Source organism: Ciconia boyciana, chromosome 5 (assembly GCF_034638445.1).
Source record: "Ciconia boyciana chromosome 5, ASM3463844v1, whole genome shotgun sequence".
NCBI lineage: Eukaryota > Metazoa > Chordata > Aves > Ciconiiformes > Ciconiidae > Ciconia > Ciconia boyciana.
In genome coordinates this window covers 47,930,151-47,945,783 of record NC_132938.1, presented here as the reverse complement: position 1 = coordinate 47,945,783, position 15,633 = coordinate 47,930,151, and the positions used below count along the sequence as shown (strand labels likewise).

Genomic DNA, 15,633 nt, shown 5'->3' with positions numbered 1-15,633 from the left:
CAATGCTGCTTTCTGTTGCGCTAAGGGCCTTTTGTTTAGACTGGACGTGGCTGGGACGAAAAATAATCTGTTGCTGTATGTTGTGCACTGCCTTACAGCACTACTGTAATGCACACAAATAATAATAAAAATTATTTCAGTCCTTCTTAATAATAAATTCAGTGGTACACAGTAGTGATAGCTGTATTTGTCTTCCCCCGGTCTGAACATTTCTGGAAGTAGTCTGGCTCTGATATCAAGTGCCTGATATTCCCCTCATTTACATTGGCTTTACACTATAGTTCTTTCTGATTTCCTCTCAGAGGAGGATCAAACCCACTGTATGTATACATTCTTCCCTTCAATATTACTCCTGTCTGATCTCTAAAAAGGATTCTTAAAATAACCTCACAGTTCCTTCCTCGGATCCAAATTCTGCAGAAGAATCTGCAGAATAATGAAGGAAGAAGTTGTATCTTGTAAAACAGTACATTTATTCATTTAGAATGTAATGTACATATGCATAAATATCCATATTTAATATAATGGCATTCTTAGGACTAAGCCTTCCTGAAAATAGCTTGTCAGGATTTAATAACTTACCAATACTTTCCCCTTCCATTACTATTATTTTGTTTGCAAGTATTTTCAAAGTATCATATCAATATAATACCGTGTATTTTTTCAGTTCCCTGAAAAATAAATCATCCCCTGCCATGGCACAGAGTAAGCTATGTGGGCTACTCCATGCTGGAGTAGCTCCTTCAATTGCAAGATCAGAACAAGTTTTGTCACAGGTAATGTAATCAACAAGTACTATTTTTTAAACAAAAACAGTGATTAATTGGTATCTCATTTTTTTGTTAATATTAGTAATGCGATATAGTAAAAAATCAGTATATTAAGTTAATTACTAGTAAATAAATTAATAAAAGGCATACTGAAAAGTATGGGTATGCCTTCTGGGGTTTGTTAGCTAAATCCTTGAGGTGGGAAGCTCACATTAGGCAATAGAGTCTCTCATTTATAGGACAATAATCCAAGAGCAGTGTAGATATAATGACCTGGGAGCTGGTTTATGCCAGCTCTTAAAAGTGAATGCCGCACATCTGTCTGACTCACGGATTGCTTACTGCCTTCTCCAGGACAGCATGGAAGGCCAGCACTATTCTTGTCAGAAAGGAGGGTTTTCTTTCATGGTTGACATTCAAAAGCAAAAGATTGCAGGAGCATTCTTTCATTTTCAAAATTTCAATCCATTTAATTTCACTGACATTTCATGGAATGTTACTGGAATTGATTATCCATATGTATCACACAATCATTGGTCAATAACACCAAATTGTCTGTTGTTCTAATGAGACACTGTATTGAGATGAGTTATAATTAATAAAATTATAAAATAATCAGATGATGAATAGAGAAAATTCCACTCCAAAGCATAACATTCATACTACAGACATTTTTTAGTGCAGTGCTGCAATAGCTGCAAAGAAGTAATACTGCATTCTGCCGTCTTGTTCAGCAGTAGCACTCAGAGTGCTTGCGAGATTTGTGATTTTCCCTAACTGCCTCAAATAAGCGAACTCTTCTCACTGTAAAGAAAATCTGAACTATTGCTACTATTCTGGCATGAAAACATCAGTAAGAAACAGATTATTCTGGACACACGGTCAAGGCTAGAAGTTTCTGATCTCTTTGTGTTTTCCTTGGTTTTATAAAGGAGATCTTGTGTGTTTTGTGTAAACTCATTTCATTGCCTTTGACATTTATTTGCTATAGCTGACCAGCCACTAAAATTAAGGTCCTATTTTCTTATTACTACTAAAACCACAGGGAGCCCAGCAGAATACAGGCAAACATTGGTGAGGGTTCTCCTCCAGAAAATGCCTTTCAGTACTCATATTTGCTTCAGATACCATCAGCGAACACTTTTTATAGTTTTAGTTATAGAAACTGAGATCATTAGATCACATTACCAGATCTGTTTGATTTAACAGAAAGACATAAATGCTGCATTCACAGTAGTTACAGCTGGTACTGACGGGTTGGGGACAACCAAAATATGGGACAGAGGATGATGGATCCCTATAGGAGTGTGCCTGTCGTTGGTCCACATATTCCTAGCTGTGGCATAAATCCTTCCTCTGTCCGTAGGTTGCTTTTCTTTGTAGCTGGTTTAGACTCAGGACAGTGGTGTTTCTAAGTTCAAGGTTAGGTTTTTGTTGTGTACTCATAACTACCATCTTCGAGCTGCCCTTGAAACTCCATCAGCTTGTCTCTTTCTTTTTAAGCCCTTGATGCATTGCGCTGTGTATGTTGACCTGTAATGAAAGAAAACCGCGAATTTAAAATTGTTCCAAATGCAGCTACCTGCGCACATCATCTCTGTGTGTATGTCTTGTTAGGGCAATGCAATTAGCAAGGAGTAAGGTAAGTCTCAGGTTAAATGGCAACTACATGGACTCTAATAACGGCTAGCAGTTAATCTGTATAAGACAACTTTCCATTATAACACAAATGACATTTCAGTAAAGACAAGCAGCATGATTTAGGTTGTCTTTAATGCCACAAATAATATAAGCAGAAATTTTTCTACTATAAGCTCTGCAATTAAAGCCTATATCTAAACCAATTATGCAATTAGAAGAATGTTATTTTCTGCGCATTCACTATGATGTAGATGTGTTTCTAGTCCAAAGTATGTAATTAAGTGCCTCACAAGAATTGTTTCTTTTTTCTCACATTTCTGGTTTGTTGTTTTTCCTTTTGGAAAAGCTTGCCATTAACACCACATTTTACTGCAGTTAATCTCTGGGAAGATATGCCTATGCAGAGGTGAAAGTAAAAATATCTCTTATCTGTGCTGTGAACTAGTTCTGGGATGGAACCACTGAAGTGGTTTTTCAGAACTAAAAATAAACTTCTGTTGAGCAAAACTCTGTACATTTCTGTGATAACTTCAGTGAGCTGTTTCTTGACAAGATGATCTTCTCAAAATAAAAGTTATTGATGCCAAACAAGTAAACAGCGAACCCAAAAGATATTTCTGTTGCTGAAAGATCATAATGATAAGAGAGCTGATGTTTCAAATCACAACAGTCCTTTTAATCTTATATCCTATTTTTTATGGGATTTTTCAAAGACTAGTGTAAAATGCCTGCAGTGGGTAATTGAACAAAACAAAACAAAAAAATCTTTACATCTTTTGGATATTTCCTGAAGAAAGGAATTATTATCTTGTCTCATGCAATTCTATCTATTCCTCCAACTTAATTTATTTTTAATGTTGCTAAGTGCTTGAGCTCCATAGTATAATTTCTGCAACAGCACAATTTGTGTCTTACTTATTTGTGTCATAAAATACATTATTTTAACATTTGCTCAAGTGTGTTTGTATAATTGATATGATTTTTCTATTATTTTTTATGAAAAACCTTACAGAGAACGTTTGACTGATCTGTGTTTAATCTCTTACTCACTATAGCTTAAATTTCGCTTTATCTTCCTAGTAACAGGAGGCCTGACAAAATTATATAACTATAAAAGTGATCTCAATAAAATGTACTGTAATAACATAGCCATTGTTTAAACTGAATCCATAACATGAACATCTCTCTTTTTAAAAGAAGGGGGTGTTTTTACTTTTTAAAATTCACCCAAAAAAATCCATCTTCATACAATTTGCTTATAAATGAATATGACCTAATTCTCTGTTACCTGCGGACACATAAAACCATATTACGTTGCCAGTTCAGTGTAAAGCGGTTCTGACAGTGACCAGTGGTGTTGGTATAAATGGAAAGGGATGCCTGTGTACCTTCTGATACGTCTATAAGGTTCAGAAGGGAAACACCCCTACAGAAGAAGAAAAAGGGAGGTTTCATTTACTCCCTTGGCGACCACAGTGAATTTTGTTCTACTTTGCTGCGGAGGGAGCAGAAAAGCAGTCTGTTACCACCATATATCTCACTATGTTGACAGCTAGCCAAATTGCCTGTGCTCTACTGAGCAGCCTGGAACTGGGCATCCCAGCCCCAAGGGACGGAGGTGACACACCGCCCTTGCCCCCTCCCCGGGTTGGCTCCTGACCAGTTTGGTCTGTGGGCCAAAAGCAGGGTTAACGCTAGCGTTAACCATTGCAGCTTTCCTGCTTGTTCAAAGAGCTCTTGGCCTTGAAGCCTTGTGCAAAGGCTGTGAATGAGGTTGCACAGATCTTGTTTCAGACAAGAAGTTACGCAGGAGAGATTCACTCCTGTGCTGCAAAATATTATGAGAAGCTGTCTTACTTGGATTAAGGAGTTTAGCTAAAAGTTAGGGATTCATTAGTTCTGCTGTGGTTGAAAGCATCTCTGCAAAGCTTATCTGAATGCTATCCTGAATGCTGTGTGAGGTCAGAAAACAAATTAGAGTATTGACTAGCAGTGCAATACCGCTGTCAGAACTTCCATTCTCTATAAGAGTTCAGTGTTCATGAACTAATTTTACCTTGTCAAGTTATAAAAAGCAGTCCAGTCTCTAACGTTCTTTGACCTTGTCAAGATATCAGATTTGCCACAGGTTCAAATTTGGAAAAGATCAGTGGATTTCTCCAGGTTTCTAAGGTAGGTGGAGCATGCATATATTTTGTGGGCAGTTTTTATGAATGACACATTAAACCAAGAACGTGCCTTCTCCATCTCAAGAATGATCATTACACTGTCCATTTCCCAGGGGCTGGTATTTATCCAGTATCCTTGTTCAAAATACTGCCTCAGCACACTCACTACAATGACAGAAACAACTTCCTACAATATTCATAATGTTAAGTGCAGCCATAAGGAATGTTTGAGCAAGCACATACAAAGGTGTTATTATCAACGGCACATATTATCCTTGTTTTTCCATCTGTCTGCAGTTTGTGGACCTGGAGCTGCTCCTCGCTATCATCACTTGGGTTTCTGAAGATGCAAGATCATTGCATGGTGCTGTGATGGCTGGGGGAGAGAACACCTAGTTTTTGGGAAATTGCTTCCATTGTACAGAAAAAAGGCTCAAGTCACAAGTGAGTAGAAATCAGAGAATGAGTAACAACAGAAGTGTACCGCAGATATGTCAATAGAGAGTGGACTATAACATTCTTGTCAGCTTGTATTTGCCTTTTAACATTTTAGCATGTTGTTTATGAAAGCAGGGAACTGAGGTGGAGAGGCGATTTGACAAGTACCATACCTCAGCAGAGTACAGGCCACCAGTATATGAAATCCGATGTCTTCATCATCTCCAAAGGGCTTTTTGTTATGAATAACGAGTAATACATTTCTCACAGGTGACAGAAAAGATGCAAGGCTAAAGAGGAATTTCAATGATTAAGAACTGACCTGAAAAATGGGTGTAGGGTTCATATTTCAAACATAGACGTCGGCATGGAAAAAGGAATAAGAACATGATGAGAATAAAAAACAACACTGGAGTCAAGGCTGGCATTGCTCGTGGAACAGATGGGAGAGGTGGCAGATGAAAAGAGAGAGGATCAAGGCTGGCTGTTACAGTCTAAAGCAAAAAACCAATACATTTGAATTAGCTGTGCTCTGCAGGGGGAATGGGGATGGTATAACAGGGGAGAAAAAAAAGATTCTGATGGTGAGGCTTTGGGAAACCAGATGGGAATCAGGCAAGGAAGGAGACAAGGAGACAGCAAGGAAGAAGAGAGGTAGCAGGTAGGCAGGAAAAAATTAGGGCAGGAATAAGAAATTTATTCCTTGGGACTGAGACAAAGCAATGGAAGTTGTTTATACTGTTGGAAGAAAAGAGAAGATAGTGCCAGACAAGAATCACAGATTTAGCATGCATAGTCTAATCTGAAAGTGTTCCTTTTATCTTTTTCCAGAGCCTTAATAATGTAATTTGCTCTAATCTCAGCAGAAAAAAACTGACGTAATCTATAGCAGATTTTCCACCACACAGATAGTTCAGCATATACCTAAGTGATTTTATCAGCAAAATAAATGTAACATTTCTTGCAAAGAGCAAGAATGCAAGTAGCTCAGATAGATAGAGTAAATCCCAATTTGCTATAAATTTCTCACAATGGTTAGCTAAGCTAGTAACAAACTGCACTGTCACAGCTACTATACAGCAAAGGGAACTTAAAGTTGTACCATTATCACTAATTATTTTTGCATTAGTTATACCACAGGGTAGTGATGTTGCTTTTTTTCATCATCAGAATCACCTAATAGAAGCATAAGCTATTCCTTAGTGCATGTCATCCCCGGGTATACATACTGTTAATGGGAACAGTATGTGTTTGCTAATCAGAAGAGGAAGCAGAATGAGCACGGGAGATCAGGATGTACTTTTTATTTTTAAAAAGACTCTTGAGATCCAGAATGAACATATGGGACCAAACAATTTAAGAAAGATTTGGAACTTGAAACTTGCATTTGTATTTCCTCTTTATTTACTTTTACTGGTGTTCGCCAAAGTTCTGCAGGTTTCAAAAATCCAAAGACAACAATCATTTTTGAAGGAAAGAATCTCTTGACTGGCCATAGAATCAAAGGCACATTGGTACAGTATTTTTGCATCCTACAAAATCTGCATATTTTAAGATTTTTTCCTAATGAAAAAAATAATTACAATAATTCTGAATACAAAAACCAAATATTGATGGGATATAAGGCCAGAAGGGACCACTATAATCATTTAGTGCGAGCTCTTGCCAAGGGCCTTCTCAAGAATTTAACTTTTTCAACAAGGATTTTTAGAAAAGAATTTGATTTTAACTAAGCATTTTCCAGGGCTGAGGAATTCACTACAACACTCAGCATGTGATTGCCATGGTCAATGACACATTACTAAAACACCAAAACAAAAGATAAACTTTATTTCTAATCTGAATATGATTAATATCACCATTCAAATACTGGGGTTTTTACTGCATCCATCTCCTCAAATGCTTTATATTATCAAAGTTACTTTCCTGAAGCATGTACTCCATGTCATCAAGTCATTCCTGAACTATCTTTTTGATAAGTGTATAGAGTGATTGCTAAATGTTTCTGAGTGCAAGGCACAAATTTCCAGTTCTTCAGTCCTTTCCAAGTTTCTTTCCATGTCTCCTGCGCACCTGCTGAAACATATGAACATTTGGTTGAATCTCAGCCATTCTCTCAACCAGGATTGTGCCAGGATGAATTGCTGAGGAAATGTATTCCTGATAAACTCATATTTATTTCTGAGTAGCACATCTATTAGCCCTTTTTAGCTTCCTCACCAACTTCTACCTTATGTTCAGAATATCATCCATTAGAACCATTTAAATCAGATACAGCCATGACTGAATCCTGCATTCATTGCAATAAGTAGCAAATCTCTCCTGGACTTCTATGGAATCAGGATTAAGCACTTAGCCTTTTAGGGGTTTGACATCTTCTTATTTGATATCTGGCCTTCTGTCGTCTGTCATTGTTTTCATTATTATTGCACTGCTATGTTCCTTTCAACAAGTGATTGATGCTTATTATTAACAGTCCCCCTGTTGATGCTTTGTTCCGATTCTGAACTAATGCATTTTTATATGAGCTTTTATCATGGATTTAGAAGAATGCATATAAGAATATAATCTTCTGGTTTTAAGATTACAATCCTTAGTTACTTCTTGCTAGATTCTTTTCCTTTTCTTGTGCAAAAAGTATTGAATGTGATTCCCAGTAATGTAGTCTGATTTTTTTATGCACAGTGTTAATGAGTATGTCTATTCTTAGTACACGGTCATAAATTACTATCACCTATAAATTTCTTTCTTCTCCTTTGCCTGGTTGCATCTTTTTGATTAGCATAGGACTGTTATAAAACATAGAGAGTTGAAGAAGGCTTTATTTTATTATCAGCATTTTCCCCTGTTATTAAATTCTGATTAAACTGTTTTCTTGCTGATGCACTAGCCCATGCTGTCCTTTTGTACTTACTCATCCCAGTTGAAATCTTTTCTTTTTCTCTGGCACACCAACAGTAGAATAAAGCCACATAATTTGACATTTTTTCTACACGTTCTGACGCGATAATACAAATCTGGAATATTACATGCACCTACATACACACACACACACTTGTACATTTCTCACAATTCTGTAATGAAAAAATACGCATTAGAAAATCAACAGCCGGGGTGGTGTCAGTTGTGATTGCCACGGCAGTTGTTATTAACTCATCACAAATAGTCTGTACAAAACCCCCAGTTGTAATTGGTAATTAACTTCTTACTCGGGTCACTTGTATTTTACCTACCTGCTATGCTATGTTCTGTAGGTCTTTAACTTGGTAGAAAGGACACTGTCATGACAGAAAGTGAGTTCAGGACCTTCATCTATAAACTGTTTGGCTCTGGTAAGGCTGCTCGTTGTGTAGTGCCCACTACAGTGGGATCCAAACTTAGTTTAGCATTTGTCCACGGTTTAGTATAAACAATAAAATAGCATTTTACTATCTAACCAGATAAAACATGCATTGCCATGAATTATTCTGACTGTATCTGACGAAGGTATTGATGTGCATGTGGAATAGCACTGTTCTCTATGACACAAAAAAAACCCCAAACAAACCAACCAAACAAAACAGCTTAGAGATTTAAATGCTTTCCATAACTGTAAAGACAATTAGTTCAAAAAGTGGGATTCTCCTAGATGTCATGTTTATATTTTGCAACATCTTAATCCTTTTTATATTTTAGTTCATTATGCAGCTGTAATGTATATTGGAAAACATGATGTTTTTATTATAAAATATTGAAATACAATCTTCAAACTGAGATCTTTGCTGCATTTTAACCTCATTTGATATACATAAGGGGATTCTTCAGACCTGGGTGAAAAAAGTGTATGTTTATGATTTATCTGTGCTCCTGTTAAAGGTTGGCAATATTACACTAAAGTATTTATTAAAAGTAAATGCCTGTACATCTCACTGTCCAGGGCGCAGTGAGGACTACCTGAATGCAAGCTTTCCTCTGATCTCTTAATCTGTCGATTGTCACAGTGACACTGTTTGCTCCTTTCACAGAATTCGGCGGTGGGTTTTACTGTGGAGCACAAACCCTGACTACTGGGAAGGACCAGGCTGGGGGAGAGAGCAAGGAAGAGCTGTAGTCACTCTGCCATTCCACCCAAATAACGCGATAGGGTCTATAAGCTCATGGTGTTAAAGCTCGCTCTCTTTTTCTTTTTCAGGCTCATCTCATTTTGTGGTGAGAGAGAGATGATGACACAAGTACAGACAGAAGCTAGTACAGAATTTCCTGGTGAAATGACTCAAATGAAACTAAACTCGTCATGAATTAGTGATGGGTAAAGGGCCTCAAACTGCCTACTTCCTATGTGTTCAGCATATGTACTTACATTGACATCTGAGTATCTGAAGCTTCGAGACCTTTCTTTGTCTCTGGAAAGGAGAATTAAGACAATTTAATAATGAAAAAAAAAGGAAATGCAATGCAAGATCAGTATCCTTTCCTACATGGATATTCCTTATCTTTATTAACAAAAAAAAAATTTAAAAAATATACCAGCAAATGATCATTTAATAGCAAATTCATTGTCACAGTCACAGTATTGCTACACTGCTTCTTCTTCTATAAGATATGTGTGTGTGTGTGTGTGGTGCATAGCAACAGACTTTGTGCCAAACCGAAAAATGTTAAATTTAGCTTGCAGTAAATAATATAGCTGGAATCCATCTTGAAAAAAAATCCCCATTATACATGAAAATGAAATATCTGGGTAGGTTTAAACCTTCCTGCATATTAACTCTTCTGTTTTCGTTACGGCAGTTAAAGATATGCTTTTCAGGTATACCTGGAAGGTGGTTACATCCACATGTCATCCTAATGAAGACTGATGAAATTTTTAAAAAATTTTAAAAGACTCTAAAAAAAGTAGCTTTTTTTTTTTTTTTTTTTGCATTTCTGCTTTCCGTCCAAGCCACCATCTCCTGCTGTCACAGAGAGGAATCGGCGTGTGATTGATTCATGTCTCTGCTTCCTATCGGTTCAAAGTAGCCCAGACACGAGGGGCTCTGCATGCCGGCAGCGGTGCGCGCAGCCCAGCGCGCCCACCGAGGGGAGGCGTTCGGGCTGAGGGACCCAGCTCCAGGTACGCGCTGTCGGGGCCCAGGCGGGGGCGGGGGGGAACAAAACACCTCCGCGGAGGCAGCGGGGTCGCGACGGGACGTGGGCATCAGGCCCGGCGGTGCTGCCGCGGGCACCGGCCCGGAGCCCCTCCGCTCGCCGGGGCGGGGGCCGCCCCCGCCCGCCGCCCCCCGGCTCCCGCCGCCGCCGCAGCGGCTCTGTCCGCGGTGCTGAAGGTTGGCGGCGGCGGCGCTGCCCGCGGCCGCGCGCGAAGGGGCGGGACGCGGCGGCGAAGGGGGCGGGAGGGGCGCGCTCCCGCCGGCCTCGCTGCTCGCGCAGGCGCGCCGCCGCCTCGCCGGGTGCGCCGGCCGCCCGTTGAGTGCGAGGGAGCGCGGGCGAGCGCGTGTGAGGGCAGGGCCGGGCGGCGGGCGCGCTCAGGCAGCGGGAGCACGGCGGCGCCGCCGCCAACGGCACGCGGCCACCCTCCCCGCCCCCCCTTATTTCCGGAGCCGGGACGAGGACCGGAGCGGCGGCAGCTCTCAGCGGCAGCGTGGGCAACGGCTTCTCCGCCTCCGGCCGCCCGCCCTGGGCTTATTTGCGTTTCTTTCCTCCCGTGGTTGGCTTGCTCCCGGCGGCCGCTCGCCCGGCGCGCAGAGGATCTAATTTGCTGACGAGCGCGCTCCGCGGAGGAGGAGGACGAGGAAGAAGAAAGGGCTGTTTCCGTGGCTTTGTGGATGCTCTACTTTTCCTGGAAATGCAAAAGATTATGCATATTTCTGTCTTCCTGGCTCCTGTGTTGTGGGGACTGATCTGGGGGGTCAATTCTAACAGCATACAGATCGGTAAGGTGCCCGCGTGCCGGCGGACCTCGCTCTCCTCCCGACGGATCTCCCGCTCCCTCATCCCCGCCGCTGTCACTCGGGCATTCCTGTCATGTCGCCGCGAGCCCAGCCCCACCGCGGTACCCGCCGGGCGCCTGTGAGGTCCCCTCCAGCAGCCGTGCCCAACGCCTCCCCCGTCCCCTCGCCTTCCCCCGAGCCGCACCGCCCGTCCCGCCGCGCCCCCAGGCTCCGCCGCGGCGACCGGGACCGGGACGGACCCGCAGCCGGGCTCGCTCCGGCAGCGCTGCCCGAGCCGGCGGAGCCTACTGGCACCCCCGCCCAGCCCAGCCCCGGCGGCGGGAAAGGACGCGGCCGCGGCGCTGCTCTGCCCGCGTCCCCGCCCGCCTGACATGTGTGTGCCTGTGTGTGTTTCCCTGCAGGGGGGCTGTTCCCGAGGGGCGCCGATCAGGAGTACAGCGCGTTTCGGGTAGGGATGGTTCAGTTTTCCACCTCGGAGTTCAGGCTGACTCCCCACATCGACAACCTGGAGGTGGCCAACAGCTTCGCCGTCACCAACGCCTGTGAGTAACGGACGCCGCCAGCCTGCTGTGGCGGCGGGGGCGGGGCGCCGGTGCGCGCGCGTGCGGTGCGGTGCTGTGCGCTGTGGGGCGGGGGTGCTGCGCCGCCGCCGAGCAGGTGCGGAGCGCCCGGGCCCGGCCCCGGGGAAACGGGGCGCGGGGTCTCCGTGCGCCTCCCCCGCCTTCGCCGAGGTTTAAAATGGTTCCTGCCGCGCCCCCCGCCGGCGGCTCTCCCCACGCGTTACATAAGGCTGCGCGGCCGCGGGGCCGCCCGCAGCGCTCCCCCACCGCCCGAGGGCTGGCCGCGGGCTCCGCCGCGGCTGCGGAGCCTTCCCGTTAAGCGGCGGGGGCAGGGCGGGGGACCCCTCCTGACAGCAGCGGAGCGGGCGGCTGCGGGGGGCGATCAGCCATTTTACGCCGCGCTCCGGGCTCCATCTCGCCGCCCCGGCAGCCCCCCGCCTGGCGGGCTCGTGGGAGGCCGCGGGGCCTGCCCGCTCGCCGCCCTCTCGCTCCCCCCTCAGCCTCTCCGGGAGCCCATCGCCCCCGCGGCTTTCGCGGCGAGTCGTCGCCGGGCGGCGGGCTGCGCGGGCGGCCGGCGGGGCTCTGCTGCGGCTCCGCCTCCGGGGAGGGAGGCCCCGGCCGCACGCGTGCCGCGGGGCGCGGAGCACATGCGTTGCTCGGGGTGGCGAGGGGGAAGGCGGGGCGGTGCAGCGCGGTCGTCTTAGCGCGAAGAGAGGAGCGCTTGGGCGGGGGGGTCCCGCAGCGATGTTTGCTTCTGCCCGCCGCTCGGTGCCTGCCGCCCTGGCAGCTGCCCGGCGTTTGGCCGGGGCGGGTGCAGTTTGACCCCGCGGAGCGGCGTGGCTGGCGGGGGAGGGCCGGCCGGGCGAGGGGCGTTGCGCGGCCAGGCGTGCGGTAAAGGGTCAGCTGCAACGAGGAGTTGCGGGCGCTGCCCGTGTCGGTTACGACAGCTGTGAGCGTGAGGCAGTGGTTCCCAGAGCGTGGAGGGGTGTTCGCCTTCCCCGCTGCCCAGCCTGACGTGCCCGTTGCAAGTGAAACCGGGGGCCCCGCAGCGGCGCGGCCAGCAAGGAGGAGGGAGCCCGCTCTTGTGCCGTACTGGCCGCTCCCGGAGAGCTAGGGCTCATCGGCCGCCCGGCGCCGCGCTCCCCCGAGGCCTTTCCCCGTCCCTCCTGGGGACAAGCCGTAAGGGACGCTGTATCTGGAGGCTAGCTATCAGCGAGGGCAATTTCCCTCTCTCCATTGGCGACCTTCCCCCCCCCCCTCCCCCCCTTCCCTAATTTAGCTACGTTATGGTAGGTGCGGCGGTGCTCAAGAGGGGCGTCTCGGCACAGACGCTGGGGTAGGTGGTGCAAGAGCTCAACCCAAGGAGCTTTGAGTGGATAGGAGGGTATATAGCACACACAGCTGAAGTCAAAAAAGGTCAGAGCACGTAACTAGCCACAGTAAGGCTACTTGGCTAATCTTTGCAAACTGTTTGGGGAGTTCTTGCTTTCTCAGGGGGAGGGTTTCCAGCAACCAGAACTGCATGTGGTCAGTATTTGCTGTACATGTTACTGGGACTGTCAGTGAAGTAAGGGGTTGTGTTGCAGTCTAGATGACATTCTGCATAAATGTGACGGGTCTTTCTGTGTTTCTCAATTCTTTGATGTCAATGAAATCCTGAAAATAATTTGTGTAAAACGCCCAATTTTTTTTTTCTGCTAGTCCTAGAGACAAGTACACCTGGTCTTTGCAAAAGTAAAGGGTTCATATTTTTCTCCAGTCCCATCAAGGTTTTTATCTGTGTTTGCATGCACGCATCTGCCTTGTTCTTGAGCTTAGCTGTCTTCCTTGGAGAACTCTTGTAAGAATCAGGTGCCATGTGTAGGCTGTAGACTGCAGTGACGGACTTGGAGACTTCCAGCAGAAGGCAGATGCTGTCCACGTTTCAGGTTTCCCTTTCTCTGAACCTTGTCCAAGGCTCCCATTTTCAAGCAGTTTGAAGAGCACCAAATTAAGACGTGAACATGCACTTACTTTTTCATCACCTCAGTCACCACTGATGGTTTAGTGAAGTTACCTTGTCAATTGGATTTAATTGGCTAGTGAAGCATATGCTAAAAGTATCTATAGTATTTCCTTAATTACTTTCCAAGAAAGGTTTGATTGGAGAACAAGGAATTCTGAAGACAAATACTTGCCATATCAGAAGCAGAATTTAGCAGTTGATTGCAGAGCATTGCATGCACAAATGGTTAAGAAGGATCCATCTTTTTTGTCCCCTTTATACTCATTCTTATTTGAAATACTGAAAAATCTGCAGGTTTTTTTTTTTTCAGAATAGTCTACAAAAAACCTGTGTCCAAAACCAGCACTATCAACAGTTAAACAATGCAGGTGTAAAAGAAGGTCACAGAAATGTAGGGTAATACAGAACTGAAAATGCTTCAGTATTTGCCCAGGTATTTCACTCCAGCAAGGTGATTTTTCCTTCACTGATCTCTATATAGTAGCAGGCTTACACCGTCATAGAAGTAAAGCCCTTTTTCTGCCCTAAGAATAACAAATAGATTTTCTAAAATCGACAACCGAAATATGTCAGCTTTCGATTTAAAAAGCCCAAGCCAGCCCGGTCTCGGGCTGCAGAAACTCGGGACGGTGGTGCGGGAGACGCGGCCTGCGGCCGTGCGCCCCGGGCGGGCCGGCCGCCGGCTCCCGCCCCGGCATCCGGCAGGTGGCAGCCGGCAGCCGCCCGGGGCTCCGCCGCCGCCCTGCTGGGGCTGTGCCTGCCTCCCTCCCGCCGCTTAGTAACCCAAGGGGAGCGGGGGCATACAACTCCATCCGGTTTGAAAACAAACCAACCACAAACCCCCTGTAAAACTATTTAAAGGAATCTTCAAACTTCTTATCGGCGCTTGCTCGGAGTTCAGTGATGGAGCAGTTTTCAGATGGACGAGTTGTACCGCTGGTACTACTTTTAAATTAGGTTCCTAAACTTCCGGAAAAGAGGAGGCGGTGGTCATGTACCGCTGAGGGATGCTTGAAACAGTGTAAGACTACTCCTTTATTTAAAGGTGACCAGAAGTTATGTGTAGCAGAGGAGGAATGGAGACTCTGTGAGTAGATAGCCTTAACTCATGTAATATATGCATCACAAATAGTCACTTTAGGTTGTTGGACTGTTGTAAGTCTTGTGCGAAGCTGTGTTGACAGGTCGTCAGGAGTAGCTGTGGGAATCTAATTGCAGTTTGACACCTCACAAGTCGGTGTCACTAGGAGGCTTAATGGTTTTGATTGAGCGATGGTGCAGTCTTTCTTCAGACTGATGGCACAATTAAGAGAAATGTTCACTGCTAGGACTGCTGTTACATCCTTCAGGAGAAATGAGCTAGACTTAGCCCACTTTGAGAATTCTTGGTGATTCAGAGGATTACAGTCTAGGTGGTAAAGGCGAGTGTTAACAAAGCAGTTCACTCTAACGGAACCTCTTTGGCTTTTAACAGCTGGGGCAGAGAGAGGTACAGCACTGCAGGTAATTCATAGGGCGGAACTGGAAGGTATCCAAACCACTGGATTTCATTGTCCTTCAGCACAGTGTAATTGAGTCTAGTCTAACTGGAGAAGTGCTGACCATCAGTGACTTCAGATTTTTTTCTTCAAAACAAGAGAAGAGGAAACTGGTGAAGACAAAATCCTTTCCTCTTAAATCCACCAACCCAAACAGGCACAGTTGTATTATGTACTCACATATTTTTTCATTGAAAGGATATTGGTGTCACCTAAAGTGAGGGTAACACCTATGGAGTTACTATAAAACCTCCATAACTGTAACAAGTTTTTCATATAGTAGTTTCAGCACAGAGGTAATATATGCACGATCTTGGATGTTTAATCCTGCTGGCTCAAGAGCCAGTGTTGAGCTTTTCTGTTCTAAATCAAGCCTTACAGCTCTGCAGGGATCACTGCACCATGACATTATGACAAGGGATGCTGATTCATCCATAAACCTTAGATCCTGTCATTATATCTTTAACCAGCAGCTTTGAAAACCTATGAATATCTAGCATGTTGCAACTTGGGAGTCATGGCAAAGGTTTTCCCAGCCATTTTGGAATATAAAGCTATGGGTAGCATTCTTAAATAGCATTCAGCA

The 15,633-nt window shown here is 45.0% G+C and overlaps 1 protein-coding gene across 17 annotated transcripts in view; it reads left to right on the top strand.

Annotated features, from left to right (window-relative positions):
• The first annotated feature begins 10,430 nt into the window (after positions 1-10,430).
• Positions 10,431-15,633, top strand: part of GRIA2 (glutamate ionotropic receptor AMPA type subunit 2) — a 96,092-nt gene continuing 90,889 nt past the window's right edge. For all 17 annotated transcript variants that reach the window (XR_012042505.1, XR_012042503.1, XR_012042504.1 and 14 more), the window contains exons 1-2: positions 10,431-10,926; positions 11,346-11,486. Coding sequence is in view for 12 of the 17 variants with exons in the window: in XM_072861579.1 (XP_072717680.1) it covers positions 10,839-10,926; positions 11,346-11,486 (229 nt within the window). In the remaining 5 variants the exon portion in view is untranslated. The remainder of the gene's footprint in view (positions 10,927-11,345; positions 11,487-15,633) is intronic.